We start from the raw sequence: 18770 nt of genomic DNA, 5'->3' as shown, positions 1-18770 counted from the left end.
TTTAGCGCCTCTCGGCGAGACACATGTTCGTACATCTGTCTTTGGAAACGAGCCTGTGTTTAGTAAATCATCACCTACGACTCATATACGCGTGTTTACGTTCTTTGTCAAAGGCGTATTTTAAAACGTAAGGAATCTAAAGTAAAGAAACATGCAAAACGTTTATGTTAAAAGCAGCTTTCAATGTTAAAAAGAATTTGTAGAAAGTATGATTATGCAATAGTCCGATCTTATTTTTAAGATTTTCTTATGTTAAATCAGAGCACGGGCAGTTTTAAGACTTCATTCGATGAATTAAATGACCGTATGAGGCATCTCGCGACTGCGAATATAAAGTTGGACTTACTGGCTTATGACTAAGATTTATAGAGTTTGTGACTTTACCTCTTAAAGATATTACAATATATAAATGTTACAATGTAAATGTTATATACTAGATATTTTATTAATTTTACTTGTAATATACCTGACAGATTTTAAACTATCGTCTTTATAAAATCGTACGACGAAAATCTTGAAGTTTTCTTAAAAGCAATAAATTGCATACAGAGAGAGAGAGAGAGAGAGAGAGAGAGAGAGAGAGAGAGAGAGAGAGAGAGAGAGAGAGAGAGAGAGAGAGAGAGAGAGAGAGCGAGAGAGTTTGTCTAATCTATAATGAAAATATTTGCATATAAAAAAACGTCAAAAAGCGATTTATGTTACTTACATCAAGGAAACCTCTATGCGTACAGCATGCTCCTCCTGTTAAATTGAATCTCGAGGACCGACGTGGTTTATGACATGCAAATTGGGTCAGCCCACCCCTTCAGCCTTTCCTCCAAATCCTAATCCAATCCTCTATGTACAGCCTACCTGCCCCCATTGTGAGAAAGCACGAGCCATAAGATACAAGCATCTTCATACGAATCTTTTAAACAGCTCTCGTGAATCCGAAGCAACATCTTTTACTGCGCGTTTGACACTAAAATAAATATATTGAATTAGATAAAATAATATATTATGTATGACATACCGAAATTAAATTATATTATGACATAAATCTCGTATTTATTGTGAGCTATTATAGTATAGATTTCATAATTCATATTATTAATGAGTATGTACATCAGGTTTTGTTTCCATCCTATTTTGAGGGAAGCCCTTGAATTTCAGGCCTCGATCGAATATAACGCGCGTACGCAGCATGCATTAACGCTGATTAATTCAGCGGTTTTGTAAATTCGCTGTCGGTTCGGCTTGTCATGCCTTCGAGAGGCCGACAGCGGGGAAAACTCGGCGCGGGTATCTCCCCGTGTCGTTCGACATTTGTTTAATTAGCAGACGAATTGTGAGTCTCACAATTTGTCTGCTCTCGACGAAGAAATGTCTATAACGTAGACGTGCCCCATTGTTGGTTTGGACTTGCGTTGACCAAAAAATTGTCTTTTTTATTTTACAAAATAATTGCGATTACCTACATTTTTTTTAGTTTAAAAGTGTCTAAATAAAATATGTATGACTTTCATAAGACTATTATATAATTTTTTACGATTTACACTTACTTTTAATTATTTGTTTTTCGTAGATTAGGATATTTGTGTTACTTACAGTACGTAAAACACGCATCATGTGGAAGTATGAATTCCCAATTGCTCATAATTCTCTTTTTATTCACGTTATGACTCGTGTGGAGAACCCCTTTCCATGCATGGCGATCGAGGAAGCGGGGGTCCGGGGGGTCCCCTTTGTCGTCGACTTCGACAAGTATTGTTGCGGATAGTCGCGCCACGCGACAGCTGCCCGATGGTATCGATGTCGCCGGTAAGGCCTATCATGCTATCGAGATGTTCGCGATATAATCGGTTATATCGTTGATGAATTCTCTTTCTTTTATTCTTCCTCATATTTTTGTATGTGGCTTTTTATGTAGGTAAACTTTTTTACATAAATTTTGATACATGGTTCTTTGTGCGTTCATTTTAGAACTAAAATATTCAATTTTACTATAAATAACTGCGAACTATACCTATAGATATAATTCAGTAGTTATATGAAACATAAATAAATGTGAAATTTAAAGATAAAAGATAAAAGAATATGTTATTAATCATATTTTTTAGAAATGGTACCTACTATCGCATATTTGAATTATGTTTTATACATCAAGGCAGAATTTCCTGATCCTTTTTGTTGCTATTTGCTTAACAAATCATATTAATTACATTAATAATATATATTAATATGTATTATTAATTGGTAATATATTACTAATATATGTATATGTGTATTATTAATTATATTAATAATTTGCATCAACATTTGCAATGAGGATATTGCTTACAAAATAACGGACCATCATATTATCGAATTTCTATTTCCTTTTAGAGATTATGCGGGAATTTATTATTCACGATTGAATTTCGCAAAGTTATTGTAACACATATTTTCACGGTTATTAAGGTCTCGAGGCGAGAGGCATCATAGCGCTCTTGAGGCAAACGTATGTTGTTATTAGAGACTGTCTCGAGCGGACAATGGTTTTTGAGCAATCTGAAACAGAGATACGGTTATGGGCGGCTGTCGCAATAAGTATTCGAGTGTTTTGGTAGGTCTGCCGAATACCGAGTATAATGGAGCCTCGAACGCGGAGCGAAGCGGTCTCGGTGTTATAGGCATCCACGTGTATATATCTCTCTCGTTGGGAAATAACAATTTCGTGCCGCAGCGCGAGCTTCACAGTTGCCCTCCTTGTCCGACGACGTATCCCCGGCAGCGCTACGAAACGATTACCATAATTATAACGATAATTACGATTCACTGCGTACGCCGCAAACAACACGCGATTGACGTCGCGCGGAGTCTGCAAACGCGCACGTGTTATTTTGACGCTTTATCAGATTTTACGCTCAGAGAGCCACGCCGGTGCCCCAATTCGGAAAGTGAATAATGAGACTGTTAAGTATCGCTTGTGATTTAAATTGTGCGAAAACGATATTTCGCGAAAAACAAATACGCAAAAATTGCAAATTTGAATTGGAGAAGAAATTATAATTTCGGTAATAACTTAGAAACCATGAAAACATTAAAAACGCTTCAAAAAAATTTTTTTTTCGCTTTGTTTATTTAATATTTTAATGGTACAAAACGATTTATATTATTTTTTTTTAATATGACGGTATATTTGGGTTTATATTTTTATTTAAAGAGAGTGTGTGTTGGAACGGGCTAAGTAAAAGCCCGAACTTTTATTTAAATTACAAGAAAAAAAGTAAAAAATATATATGACTATAAGATAATAATTTGATCTCTGGGGTCCAATAATAAGAGGTCAAACGCCATCGGCCATCGTCGATGACGATCAATCGCCGATGAAGCTCCGATGCGAGACAAGAAGCGCATTACGCGTGCAGACGCGCGTGTATTGCGTGCATGCGAGCCGTGCTGCGCCCCGTGATCGGGCTTAACCAACCGCTTAAGCACTTCGCACGAGCGACAAAAGGGTTTCATCCCCGAGAGTCCCGAACGCGCTAATAGATTGCGCAAATGCTCTTTGCGGGAACGACATCCGAACGCTACCCGACAGGCGGCAATGGCGGCCGGGGGCCTGAAATATTCATTCGAAGCTACCGCGACATTTGGACGGTATAACCTTGGCGATGCCGTGGGCTTTGATCTCGTATTCTCGATCGCCGATAGCCGCGCGTATCAAAGGGCTCGATAAGCCTTTCCGCGCCGCCTCCCGCCTTCCTCACATTAATCCACCCACGAGGAGCGCGTGGATTTATCTCGGGAGTAGAAAACAAATCGTTCCTCCCGCAAAGCATAGTTAAACGAGTTAGCTGTTGCGGAATAGAGATATATTAGTGATTGATCAGTTATCAATAAATTATTACTGGATCTATGTTTTTATCCCGTGATATATTAAAAAAATATAATGTAATTATATATACACATAATCTTAAACAGTATACACTTAAACTAAATATAATCATATACTATATTTTTTTTATTTAGTTGCGGCAAAATAAACGACATATCGCTGCGGAATATAAAAAAAATACTTGCGTTTTACGAATAAAAGAAGAAATTACGGAAGAAATCTGAGTATTTGAGAATTAATCCTACTAATTCGTCAGTAAATTGTATGAACACCAAACGCCCTGACAAAGATTTTTGTGGTCCCCGTAAAAAGAGCCAACCGGTCAGTTCATTATCTCGAGAGCGGCGGTCAATCGGCGAAAAGAAACCCTTTTATGCGAGATCGAAGTAGCGATGGGCCGTGCGAAGGAAGGGCCGAGAGAAAACTAGAAAAGTGACCGGTTTCTTTCTCTCTTTCGATGGAAGAGGCCCCCCTCCTCATCCACGCCCATTCCAGGGCCCCAACAATGGCCATCGCGTCGTGACAAAAGCTAAACACCCAAAATATTGGCGAAAATCCCGGCATTCTGTCGCGGTCGATAAGTGGGACGAGATGCGGGGGTACTCTGGGTCGGGCCCTATTAAATATCTCTCTCGGATCTAATCTATCCTGCTTGGTTCGTATAATCTTGTTACACGGCCAAACGGTCACATTTCTCGCTCTCAGTTCCCCGATCGTAAAATCGTTCGTTGTAATCGAGAGAGAAGGCGCTTCTCTTCTCTCTCTCTTCCTCGAAATCTCAAGCGCTTCCGCTCCAATTGCCCTTTTATTCCGCTCTCTCGGAATTACGCGTCTCTCTCTCTCTCTCTCTCTTTCTCCGTTCCGGAGAGGGACAACGAAAGCGCCAACGCCTCTCGACAGCGACGGCTCGTGCGGCTCACCCCGAAGAGCGGAGTCCGGTGCGCCTCGTTAGGTGTGAAGAGCCCGCGCGGCTGTAAACACAAATGGCACCCCGCCGCGCGTCGTCGTCGCTACTTCCGCTACCCTCTCGAGTGGCAGTTCGTCGTTCAGCGCACCGTCGAGAGCACTCTGCGAAGGCACCACTCGTCAATCCGGCACCTCGAACAGTCATCGATGGTAAATCGCGTTGCTGAACAACATTTTGAGAAGCGGGCTTTGTGAAGTATATCATTGCGCATTTAGTGATAGATAATTTATTAATTGACATATTTAAAATCTTATATTTAATTGAAAGTTAGCATGTAAAATAAGGTTTATATTTTGAAGTAAAAACTTTTCAAATAACAAAAAAAATTCTGTGAAAGAAATATAGATATTTTAGACAATTTTGTAATATTCTTTAGACGTCTAAGTTGTCTGATTGATTCTCAATTTATCTCATAAAAATATAACATGTAAATATTGAAATAATGAAACTATTTGATTGATGCAAAAGAGAAAGCTTCTTTTAAATAATTTATATCTATTAAAATAATTATTATTGACTTCAAAATACATTCTTGTTATCAAACAGAAATTTGAAATTTGTTTTAAAAAAAACTCCAAACTACTGACTTTGAATGGAAACTTCATAAAGAAATTTTCTGTGTGTGTGTGTGTGTGTGTGTGTGTGTGTGTGTGTGTGTGTGTGTGTGTGTGTGTGTGTGTGTGTGTGTGTGTGTGTGTGTGTGTGTGTGTGTGTGTGTGTGTGTGTGTGTGTGTGTGTGTGTGTGTGTGTGTGATTCTCGAATTATATTTAATAAATATTTCAAACATTAAAGATCCGTCGAATATTTAAATATGATAAAAATTCGTAATCCCAATTTTACTTTGAAATTATAAGTGCAGTTCGATGTCGGCCGTTGGCAGAAAAACAACGGCGTGTTACTTATCACGGCTCCGTTGCGCTTGAAAAAAGCGAGAGAGCCCCGGAAATCTTGCTGTGAGAAACAGGCCGGAGCTCAATGGGAGAGCTGCACTCTCTTGAGTTTATAAATTATGAATATTTAAGAGCACACACGTACAAGAGAGCGCGTCCTAGTGTCCTACGCGGTGCGTCCCTCAGCCCGTCTATTGTCGTCATCGTCGTCATCGTCGTCGTCGGCGTCGTCGTCGTCGTCGGGCATCAGGTTATTTTCCCGGTCTCCGGTGCAATAACGTCGCGCAACGTGAAAGGGGTGCTTAGGAAACAGGCCGGTATACGACGTTAAAACGGCAGCATCCCTTTGAGACGAGCGTCAAAGCTAATGGACCCCACTCTCTTTGCCACGGCACGCTCTCTTCCCGTCTCTCTATAGCTCGCTATCTACCGGTTACTCCACCTATACAATCACGCTACCAACACACCAACGCACTGACGGCACATCCCGCACCTTCGGCCACCCTCCCCCCCGTGCCCTTTCCCTCGCGTTTATCCCCCGCCCTCGTTCTCTTATCTTCTACTCTTTCCTTTGCCTTGTGTTACAAAAGCGGGTCGCGAGGGGGTGATGGAAGCCCCGGCAATGTTTAGTACTAGTTGATTGCAAGCTCGTTAGAATATGCATAAAGCATCGTTGTTAAATGCCCTTTCTCTTGCGCCGCGGCGGAGAATTTAATGGATATACGCGCGACTCCGTAATGGCTGGCAGCCCCGGAAGTGTTTGCCAAGTTTGCGCTATTTGCTAAACGGCTCGCTCGTAGGAATAGTTAACTATCGTACGAATCGTACATATCCAATGAGCGGTATATACATATATTCCACCCTCGCATTTCAATATTTCTATAGTTTATTAAGACAGGCGAGTTTTGCTAATTTTCTTGTTGCCCGATATCAGTCATGTATAAAGTTTCAAAATATTCAAGTATACATCTTTGTCACGCGTGGAAATTTTTTTTCAGAAAATAATAGATTACATATAAAATTAAAGTTGAAATATATACAGGATATCTGATAATTAATAGGTGTAATACCTGCGTCATATGGATAGATAAAGCGGGTTAAACCGAATAGAAAAGTCTTATATTATTTTGTGATTTATGGCAATAGATAACGCTGATTCACAAATCTTTATTAATTAATTTCTCATTATTTATTGCCATAATCGCAAAACGGTAAAGAATTTCTCTATTCAGTTCAACCCTTTACCTATCCATGGAAGGTGTTACATATTTATTATCAGACACCCTGTTACCCTGATGTATATGATTATTATAGTAAGCATTATTAGTACTTAAGAAAATATTTGATTTACATATTTAAAATATATATTAAACAAATATTCTTAAATAGTAACAATACTTATTTAATAATTTTATAATAATATATAAGAAAATGCACGTTAAAAATTTTTGTAATTGAGAAATTGATACAAATAATATTTATCTATTTAAAATTTAACAATACGTTTTGGATCGAATTCCGGAGAGATATCGGAATCTGATTTGTTCAATCAGCCGTAGAAAGCATAAATATATACACAAGGAGAAGTTTGGAAACCGATTAGCAGTGTATTCCGAAGCATCAAAACCGTCGGATACCTCGTGCTGCGTGCTTCGACGCGAAACTCCGAGCGGGCTTCGAACTTGCCGGTCGCTTCACCGCGACATTTATTAACTTTACCAACGGGGAAACTGCCGCGAGTTTCTGCCGGATTACACGGCGAATTAGGCAAGCCGGGATTAGCGTTACCTAATTTTCGCGTAGTTTCCATTCCTCTGATATATAAAGCGAAATAAATACCTCGACTGCTTCGAGAGGATCATCAATATATAGTGTGTTTTTTTTGAACAGAATAGAACAAAACTGAGTGAAACGAATTATAAGAGAGGGTCAAACCTAAATATTAGATGTGTTTAAAACACATATATTATACTTACACACAAATCTCGATTTATTTCATATTATCTAAAGCAGTGTATTCTTTTGTGCTCTCATTGTTTGTGTTTAAAGGGGGAATAGCTAATTATATGAGATGTGAAGAATTAGTTAATTTTACGGGAGATTAAATTATGTGTACAAAATAAAAAATTAGATTCTTATTTATTACACTATGTTATTCTTTTTCTTCTCATTTATTTGTAATATCATATTCATCTTGGATTTTTTCATTGCTTAGATTATTATTTTCGAAGTCTAACTCGGCCTGTCACGGGAATTCGCTATATTTCGAAACGAGGGACGTACTTAACGTGCAACGATTGCGCGATAGAGGCTCGCTAGCTCCAATTCTCGACAGGACGTGAAGAGAGGATCGAGGAGGATGTGTGTCCTCGGATGAGAGGACGCGGAGGGAAATCGGAGAAGCTGTCAACGGAGCGCCATGCATCTGCCACTTACTCGCGCCACCGCCCTCGATCGGCGGGTCTCGGGGTGTACCTTTTTTCCCACAATGACGCACCACTTCGTCACAATTATCGCCATTATTCGCGGCGCGCGGAGAGAAAGAGAGATGGAGAACGCGGGCGCGTTTTAACGCGCAAGCCGCACGCACAATGGCCCGATATATCTGTACACGGTATCGACTGCATCTTCACACAGACACCATCCACCTATGGACGTGACCCGGGGCCGGGGGTCGCGTTGCGGCCACCCCGCTCGAAATCGATCGATTCTTCCTTCGATCGCTCGTTTTATTGTGTTTTGACAGCGGCGGCGAGCTCTGGTTTCGCGCAACCACCACCGATCGGCTTTTAACATCTCGCGCAGTCGTGGCCATCGTTCGCCGAGAGATTGATCTTATCTCTCGACGCTCGAGTTTGTGCCCCGCGCGAATTCGAGAGCATCTTAATCGCCATCCCCCTTCCCTCTTCCTAGTCGTCGACGTCGTCACTCATTGCCTTCCCTTTTGGCTTCTTCGGTTTCCTTTTGCCAGCACAACGATCGTATCTGATTGGACCGGATATAGAGTTACGTGTTCGGAGTTCCTCCGGGTCCTGTTTCGGCGCGCAAGCACAAATACGGTCCCTGATGCTTATTTCGAGGAGGAGTTCTTTGAAAGGCAACGTTTTATCGCGCCTATTTTCAGTGTTGCCGATAATGCAATGTCCCGGCTACGTAGATCCGGGTGGTCCATCGTGGCGCAAAAAAGCGCGCAAAGTGGATTATACCGGGAAATTGCATCTTTTTACACGACGCGATATTCGCGCAAATTTGCCATTAAATGCGGCTCTAAGAGCCGTACTTAAGTTCAAAAACGTTCTCCGTCGGATTTATTTATTTACACATACGCCATTGCCTGGAAACAAATAAATATAATTAGTATAATTTTTGAATAAATGAAATTATACGCGATACACACATATATGTGATATGTACACAAGATATTCTTTCCCGATTAAAACTTTAAATATTATATATTATATTAAATTTCGCACTACTCTAATAAACTACGTTAGCACATTTTTAATATAAACGAGAGCTAAGTTATATTTTTCTTACAATAAATATTAATATTTTTATTATTAATAATAGTATTTATTAATATAATAATAAATCCAAGTCGCGAAGAGATATACCATTGATAAATTGAAAGAACGTGCTATTTTTTAAGTTAGTTTTTTACGATCTTCTTCTTTCCAACTATTTGACTACAGAAGATAATTTGCAGAAATGTTATAATTATATGTGTCCATTGTTGTACACGTTGTGACTGCTAACGAAATACAATTGTCTGTCAGGTTTCCGACGATAAAACCGCAATAATATGCGTTATTTCCCAACGCGAGAGCCATACAACGTATGTCCGCGCTTGAGGGCTCGGCCGTGCGCATTCGCCGGCAGACAACGCGATATCGTTATCTGCAGCCGTTGCACGTACGGGATCTACCGGGTGGCATGTAACTCCGCGCCAATGGAACGTTTACACACCGCGTCGATGCGCAACATTGTATTTCCGTTGCTAGCAAGCGAGGCTCGGGCACATAACAGAGTCGCGAATAGCTGGCGATGGGGAGCAGGAGGTGGGGTGGGAAGCAGCAGATACAGGCTGCAAATCCGAAGGGGGAGGAGGAGGGAGCGGCAAACTGTTATTTGCAACGAGTCGCAACAATTGCAATCCGAGCCGATCGCGCGCACGTCGCGCGTCCCCCCCGCGTACCCTCTCGGTTAGGGTAAACGCCATATTGCTGCACGTCGACCCTCCCCACCTCCCCTCCGCTTCCTGCGCGATTGAAAATAATGTTTTTGTGCAAGCCGAAACGGCAGATATGAAACCAGCATGGCGGATGCTTACAAATAGTTGCGGGGCGGTGACTACGTATAACGGGGCAACCCGGGCGCCTTTATCGCGCCTTTGTCCGCGAATCGCGCCACGCGGGCCGAAAGGATTCTCTGACGGGCGAGAGCGACTGAGTCGCGGGTCTTAAAAACGGAGGGGCGCCGACGGAAGTCTCCGATCCACCCGTTCTTTCTCCCCTTTCGAGCCCTCCACGCGACGTCTTTGAAGCGAGAATGTCGATTCGACGGGTCCGAGAGAGAGATCGGTTGTAGAAAGATCTAATTACGATTCGAAAACTGGTTGTCTGGAGGATGGTGTAAACCAATAACGAGCAAACTTGCACGTCACGACATTAATTTATTTAATGAGCTAGTTTACGAATTAGGTATTCGTTAGTTTAACATTCATCCAGATATCTAATTCCAAAAGGATCTAAGATAGATTTAAGATGGACGCAAAAGTCAGCCATCTTAAATGTCACGACGGCTTCTTAAACGATGTAACTTGTTAATTTATCATTAACACGAGTTAGATATTGAAAATGGTCATCTGATTACAAACAAATTAACTATTCTATAATGATATTAATTTTCTTAATAGCGACATATATGTAGATTCCGACTTTTGCTAGAACATTTCAGTTAGAATGTTAAAAATTAGATTTAAAATAATTTCGAGAAATGTAATATACATATAATAATTGAGATTTTTTGTTATATTAAAAGCATTTTATATGCATTTTTTGTAGCAATCTGAAAATGTACATGCATAAGATATCAAATACATTTTTTAAAACTATTATTTTTTAAATTTTAAATAAAGCGGACATACAAAAAAAATTGTTTAATGAAGAAGAAGAAGAAAAAAGAGAAAATCAGAAACTATAAATAATATGATCATTAATTATAATAAGCTAAATTTGTTAAAGATGCATAGCAAAAATATGATTCAAATATCTTATAAGTAACCCATTTCACCGCACACTAGAGACTAGATGTTATTTGAAATTTTTACCTTAAATCAAAATCGCAATCCGCACAAGCATCCGAATCATAGATAAGGCCACTAAATCTCGAAAGACTGTCTCGATCTCCGTCGTCGGGCTCCATGACGACGGAGCAACACGCACAAGGTAAGAGGGAGAGAAGCGATGGATTATAGACAGAGAGAGCAGATGCCATTTCCGAAACTCACGGTGCAGCACACGCTCTGAAAACGGGAAACACGCATCGATCGTCTCTCAACTCCCCGGTCCAGGATCGGCTATGATATCGAGCTATGTTAGGCCACGTAGAGATAAGAGAGCGGAGACGTGGTGCGACGACGACGGCCGCACCATCATCAAGGCCGTCACCATCTCCACTACCACCACCGGTGACCAGATTACACCGGCCAGGATCAATATCGCAACGTCGTAGGCGTGACGACCGGTGGTGGGCTCCATTTTCGTCCGACCCTCCGCTTTTCCATTGGACGACGCTCCGACATTCGGGTTCCCTCCGCCGCACCGGGCCCCGCGCACGATCCCGTCGACCAGACACGCTCGCAAGCCCCCTCTCCGCGTTGAACACCCGTGTATTCCCCTCGCGCGATGGGCGGTCTCCATTCGCGCGGCCGCGCACTGAGTGGGACGAAAAACCCCGTCAGCGAGGCAGTCGCACTCGGCCGAGGATCGTAAATCATGAACAGTCCGCTGTTCGATGCGCATCGCGACAAACAGGGTGAAAACTGTCGGAAAACAGGGACTGCCGCGATTGTCGGCGGCGCGACGTCGCCACCCCTGGAGAGCGATAATTTACGACTCCGACATTGAGAGTCCGGCGCGTATCGGGGTGGCGAGTTCGGTGCTCGGGTCTCAATTCTCTCCGATGTTCTCCAATCTGACAATTCCATGACCACGTAGTCCAGCGCGAAAAACCGTCGCTGATCGCGATCGCGACGAGCGTTCCTCCCCCGTGGAGAGAACGATCGGTGGTGTCGGCCAGGATCAAGGATCGGTGTTGAGTCGGCTGATCGTCATGTGCAGCAACGAGAGTCCGCCGCCGCATCATCAACGGATACCCGAGGAACCTAAACCCCAACATAGTTACATCGGCCTGATCGCCATGGCGATACTGTCGTCGCCGGAGAAGAAGCTCGTGCTGTCCGACATTTATCAGCACATCCTGGAGCACTACCCGTACTTCCGCACCCGCGGGCCTGGCTGGCGCAATTCCATCCGACACAATCTCTCGCTGAACGACTGCTTCGTCAAGTCCGGCAGGAGCGCCAACGGCAAGGGTCATTACTGGGCGATCCATCCGGCGAACCTGGAGGACTTCCGGCGCGGCGATTTCCGTCGGCGCAAGGCCCAGCGAAAGGTGCGTCGACACATGGGCCTGGCGGTGGACGAGGAACCGGATAGTCCTAGCCCGCCGCCCTTACCCGCCACCCCGCCGCCCCCGACGGCGCTCGGTCCTTCGGTGGCCTCGCAACCGATATCCGCGATATGGGCGCCGCATCATCACCATCAACAACAGCAGCAGCAACAGCAACAGCAACAGAATCCCTTCCAGAGCCAATCCCTTCGACAATCGTCCTTCCAGCCGAGGAAGCGACAGTTCGACGTGGCGTCTCTCTTGGCCCCGGACGATCAGCAGCATCAGATCGAGGCGGACGTTCTAGGACCGACCAAGTCGCGCAGGTTCAGCTGCAGCGAGGACGAGCTGCACGATCTGCCGGAGGCCGATCAGGACGACGAGGATGTCGATGTCGACGTGGTCGCCGACGCGAACGCCTTACCGTCGCCGAGCACGCCGCCGTCGGTCAGTCCGGATATGCCCAAGGTCGTGTCTCCGGCCGTTCATTGGAACCATCAAAGTGTACAAAGCGGCGGTCAACAGCAGCAGCAGCAACAACAACAGCAACAGCAGCAACTATCGGCTGTACACCTTCACAATCACCTGCATGTCAGGAATTACTACATCCCGACTAACTCCGCCGGCGGGTCCAGCGTCTAATGAAGGGCTCGGAAGAAGTCGGTCGGTTCGCGCGACAGGTAGCTGCTCATGTCTGTCGAGTGTGTCCACGATTCTCTCTCTCTCTCTTTTTTTACTCCGTGGCTTCGAAAACTTTTTGGATGTTTTGATTCGTCACGACATATCCTACTCCTATCGCGTTGTTTTCTAAAAACAAAATTATTTGGCAGAGACGATTTTCTTTTAACAAAAATCTCGTTAAACCTATCGGATGAACAAATATCGAGAGATTTTGTTAATGAGCTGGAAACAAGATGAGTCTCAGAGGAAAATGCGATAAGTGATAACATATTTTCAAGTTAATTTTAACTAAGCTTTAATAGAATTATAATTAAAACTTAGTTTCAAAGATATGCAATATTGAAAATTGAAGAGTCGGTTTCCTCAGCTTTAGATTAAATAAGAGTTTATTGCAAAATAATGCGGTAAAAGTGAGATACTCTGTACGCGAAGGTCTGAGAATGATAGAGACTTAAACAATAATGCTTGAATTGTAGAAGAAAAGCCATTTAGACAGTTGTAATGGAGAACTGTATGTTACACTTTGTATTATTTTTATATTATTATATATGTTGTTGTATGTATATATTTATGTAATTATATTTATATACCATTTATATATTAATTATCGAAGTCGCGCGGGTGTTACAAGTGTGTGTTTAGGTCCGTATCATTCTCAGCGCTTCTCCCAAAATTTCAGACACATCAAAACTAGGAAAAACGTCTGAAAGATATTCGTTAGACGTTTATTATTTTTTGAAGATTTATATTGTCCGAGTATGAATGTGGCACGCGTAAATCATGCGCGTAAGGTGACCTCCGAAACGGACAAGGCGGAAAATTACTGGGTGTTGTGTGTTAAGGATTATCACGCAAAAAACAGATCAATCCATTGTCGATTATATTTCTGTTAACGTCACATGGGGGTCACATTCTCGCGTGTTGTTCGTGCTGTGCGTCTTGATTGTTTTACGTTATTAGTGGAAGCTCTGCGCGACGACGTAAGTCCTGATTTAATTTGTCGTTTTGTCGGATCTTCGAACGAGAAGAAACGGAGTAAAAAGTGAGGGGAGAATCGTGTCTTTGCCAAATTTCAAAATAATAACCAAAATTTCAAATTAATGACTGAAAAATTGACGTTGGACTCCCACGTTCGGCGCATGAATCAAAATATCCAGACAATATGAATGTTCAAGAAGATCACGAAAGTCTTGCGAAGGTGTCTCGGGAATGTTTGAATTTTTCAGACGTGCTTTAAATTGCGAATTGTGGTCGTTCAAATACGAAGCTCAAATATCTCATTTTCCTCCTGATAAACGGAGATTCTCGTGTGACAGAGGCTACCTTCTTGTCGACGGACAACCGACCGACCTTTTCTATCGAGCATGAAGAATAATTTGAGTTCGACAATTCGAACGAAGCAAGCTCTGGCTATGCTCGGAGAACTTATACGTGTATTATATAGATAGATGTCTAAGAGAGAAAAGAATTATGTGTATAGACTGGAGTTCGACGGTGGAATCTATAAAGCATACGAGAGGATCAGCGATCATCGTTCCAACGTGATTCGTTTATCTTAAAAAAGACACGCAAACCGTATCGTAAATAATACTTAAAGGTAATACGCTTATCTAATATAAAGTATCTATTTAATATTATATCTATTGCAGCACCTTTTTATATACTACAGTAGAAAATCAGTTTTTGTAAATGGAAAAGTCAGAAACGATCTGTTCAACGCCCGAAAGACGTCTCCCGAAATATAATTTGTCCCATTTTTTCGCGACGAACGGCTCACGTTAACGCTGAGAGATTCTACCGGCGAATTTAGGATTTTTTGTAAATACGAGAATATACGGCCCGGTTGCCGGATGAGGCAGCACGAGAAACTGATGTACGCGGGGCATTACGTCAGACTGATTGCGATCTCCGCTTGTTTATAGTGTAATATAAAAGTCGTTTTAGGGTCTAACATAGCGCATCCTCATTGTATAATCCACGTTGGTAGAGACGAAGTTGGTGAAACAAATAAGATATATATATATACATATATTCTGTACAAACCCGAGTACCCCTCCCCCTCTCCGGTCCACTCTCCCCCTGTATGTATATGTATATGTATCGATGTATACGTACCTGTGCGTATAGAATTCAGATACGCGGATCCATGTGCGATCGACAATTAACGATCGCGTTACCGATGTCGCGCACCGACGAGAAACGCAAGACCATTTTTTCACAGTTACCTCGTAAGCATACGCCCCGCCACCCGGCGGCCTCTCTCTCTGTTATACTGTCTCGATGCAACTGAACTTTAATAAAGTTTCTGTTCCCACGAATATCTACCCGGTTTCTCTCTCTGCTAATTGACCCGACTCCTTTGAAAGAGAATGAAAATAATAATCGCATGACGTGCGCTTTTTATCGAGATAAGGAGCACCGCGCGTTATTACCGGTGTAAATAAGTAAACTGGCTTCGCCTACTTTGCCGCACAAGCTCAAATTAATTGCTTTCGCATTAATGAAAGGCCGTAAACATGGTTTTTTGTAATTGTTCCGATTTGTTGTTTTAGCGCACTCTACGTCGAGCTAATTCCTTCCTTGGAATTTCCTGGCTCTCAATTTTCCAAGATTCTTTTTCTATGTGACTTATAATTATCATCTTTTTCTAAATATATATTTTTGCATTTATACAGTTCTTTAATTTTATATCTTTATTTTTATATATACTTATCTTTCCATCTCTGGGTTTTTTCATCCCGGGAAGGTCTTCCGCTGGTCTTTCCTCGAGCTTGATCAACGATTATAATCATTTCGATACATCAGACAAATCTTCCGTGTGATCTGCGGTATTTGTGCGTCCGTTTTAAAAAATAATATCCAAGTTGACAGAAACATTCTGCGTAGCTACGCGCCGTTAAGCGACGCTTAGGGACTACTTGTCTTTTTATAAACTTTTGCATTCAGTTTTTTATTTTTTATTTTTATTTTACTTATTTTTTTATTTCTGATTTTTTTTTTCATCTCGGAAAGGCCTTCCGTTGGCCTTTCCTAGTGCTTGATCGATGATTATCACTTCGATACGGACGAGTCGTGTCTGTGTGATCTGCGGTATTTGTGCGTCCGTTTTAAAAAATGATATCCAAGTTGACAGAAACATTCCGCGCGTGTCTGCGCGCCGTTAGGCGACGCGTAGAGAGTACCTGAGAAATCTATTTGTCGTGATGACAAACAGTCAGACTTGGCCATTAGTTAATGTACACAAGCCACGAGATGAACCTTTGTTGCATGCTCGGGCTAACCGCTCGCGAAAAAAAAAGAATTAAGATGTTCATTCCCGTGAAAAGACGAGTGCATTCCTCGTATCTATTACCGTGATTGCGCGCGCCATTAACACGTCGCGACTAACCAGGAAGGAAATTAATTTACCAGAGTGACGATAATTAAGAGGCTCGGAAAAAAGATTGTAAAGCATAACACGCGTGTAATATCACTGATCATCAATATAATATCAATGATCACTGACAGAAGTTTTCCCGATATTGACATTAATGCACGTAATGCGCAGCAATGCGTTCTGTTATATAAGATTTTCTTCAAATAATTGCACAATTTTAGTCAGATATCTAATACTATTGATATCGCCGCAAACTTTCCATTTAGAAACATACGCTTAAGAGGAAAGTACATAGAATATGTTCATTCGAATAATTGCGCTTTTATCGAGTGCCTTTTGTGTTGCTGCAAAAAAATATCGCTGTCAGCCAAATATAAAGATCAAAACAATCGTGCGAGGGGAGAATATTGTTGCATCGAGAGTCAAGTTGATTGACAAGCGCCGATATAAATTTGCCGATAACCTTTCGTGTTTTCTGTAAAATAATTTCCATTCGCGATTGTACCGGACGATCGCGCCGCGTGGCCTGTCCGCGGATAGATATGTACTGTTGTCAGCTGCCCGCTCGAGTGCATGGGGATAAGGACTGCTATGCAAAACATTAGCATACAAAGATGACAGGCGAATAGTAATATTTCAAATATGCGGTTCCTTCTGACGACGGCGACGGCGCGTTTAACTAATACCGAAGCTAACAATCGCTGCAACGCGCAAAAGTATCTTGGGAAACGATAACGGCCGGTAACGCGATATCAAATGACATACTTATGACATGAGGAATAATTTCGATCTAAAAAAAGTAGAACGTATTTAGAGCGATACTAAAGCCGTTAACGATAATAATCGGTGCATTGGAAAATATTGTTGTGATGACGAAGTTCTTGTGACAAAGAATCACGAAACTTTTATTCAATTTGATATTTTTTAAGAATATTTTATTTTTTAACGCTTTTTTAGGATATACCCTCTTTATGAAGCAGAAGTTAACTACGATTATATAACTCTTAAGAATATTAAATTGCACGTATTTTATAAACGACAAAAATACAAATCTATACAATTCTATTCTCACAAAAAGGCAACGTCAAGTTTGAAACATCTACGAAGTGCATTTTTCTTCAATACGACAGAGGATTTCTCTGCTGAACTAATTGGATCATTATTTTGCGACAGACTGACAGGTCTGTTGTGAAAGGATCTATTGGAATGTTTATTCATAACATAGGATTATTCTAAATCTTCAAAGAAGATTTTGTATATTTTTGTTCAGTTACAATTATATAAAAAAGAAACAGGTATGTCAGATAATAAATGGTAATAATAAAGTGTAAAAATACTTTTAAAGATAGTTCACCCATTCACTAATGGACACATCTATTGCCAGATTAAATCTGAGGTTTGAATTCCTAAAGCCTTTAAGTCTGAAGATCTAAATCTGAAAGACAAACTAAAACAGCAAAAACCTTTTTTTGCTTTCAGACGATTCTAAAGTACAACATTTTGTATTAAAATTAGATCGTATACGAATTTTTACGTCAATATAAAAATTCCGGCGTTGCATATTTATAGAAAATTAAATACAGTCATAAAATGCTTTTAAAAATTAATAATTATACACACATGGATATCGATTATACATAGTACATTTTTTATATATGAAATCAGTAATAATCAAAAATTAAAATGTTGATAGATACATAAAAAATACTCATTTATTTTTCATTCCACGTAAGAGCTTTCACATTTGTAATGACGCGCGAAATTTTCATTAACGGCCGTATCGAAATTGGTATTGTATTATATCTGATGATATCGCAAATCTACAGTGAAATGTCGGGTACAGGATTTAGCTGTGCAATCCTGTCGGCGTGTATTTACCGACGAGCATTTCGTAGCGTCCCATTGTCTCTCGATTCATCAAATGAAGCCTCGCCAGGCAATCGTTGAGCGAGCAACTATAAATCCTCGGCGGGGAACGCGCCCAATGACGACGACGACGATGAGAGAAACCCGATAAAGAGGAACAAAAGCAATTTGTTAAATATTGCTTGTAGCAAAGTAAACGACACAAACACCGGAACCATAGCAGTGCCCGATTTGAGGTGGCTATATACCCGTCGATGAACACCAACATATCACTATCTATTCACATAGATTCGAATCCTAGAAAAATAATCATTGAAAAATATCTTCAAATTGAAATTGAATAGATTAAATAATTGAGCACATTTGACGATGAATAGTATGACGTAATATAACGTAAAAAAGTTATTCTTATGCTATTCATTATGCTTGCATTATGCAACTGCTGTACATTTTTCACA

At 41.2% G+C, this 18770-nt stretch overlaps 1 protein-coding gene and 1 long non-coding RNA gene across 2 annotated transcripts; one reads left to right on the top strand and one right to left on the bottom strand.

Moving 5' to 3' along the window:
• Positions 1-2088: 2088 nt before the first annotated feature.
• On the bottom strand, positions 2089-11411 carry LOC143893301 (uncharacterized). Its single transcript, XR_013255765.1, has 3 exons — positions 11047-11411; positions 2602-2754; positions 2089-2529 (listed from the first exon to the last, which is right to left on the bottom strand). It is a non-coding gene; the product is annotated as an uncharacterized LOC143893301 (long non-coding RNA).
• A 117-nt stretch (positions 11412-11528) lies between these two features.
• Positions 11529-15388, top strand: Fd102c (forkhead domain 102C). Its single transcript, XM_077398517.1, has one exon. It carries the CDS (start codon positions 12051-12053, stop codon positions 13029-13031), a length of 981 nt encoding a protein of 326 aa, XP_077254643.1. The 5' UTR covers positions 11529-12050; the 3' UTR covers positions 13032-15388.
• The last annotated feature ends 3382 nt before the right edge of the window (positions 15389-18770 follow it).

This window comes from Temnothorax americanus, unplaced genomic scaffold (genome assembly GCF_048541705.1).
Source record: "Temnothorax americanus isolate GAGA-0224 unplaced genomic scaffold, ASM4854170v1 Scaffold12, whole genome shotgun sequence".
In the NCBI taxonomy this organism is placed as follows: domain Eukaryota; kingdom Metazoa; phylum Arthropoda; class Insecta; order Hymenoptera; family Formicidae; genus Temnothorax; species Temnothorax americanus.
The sequence above is the reverse complement of the archived record's forward strand: the minus strand, read 5'-3'. Positions and strand labels throughout refer to the sequence as shown.

Coding starts and splice junctions, on each gene's coding strand:
- Fd102c (XM_077398517.1), top strand. CDS start 12,051: ATGTGCAGCAACGAGAGTCCGCCGCCGCATCATCAACGGATACCCGAG.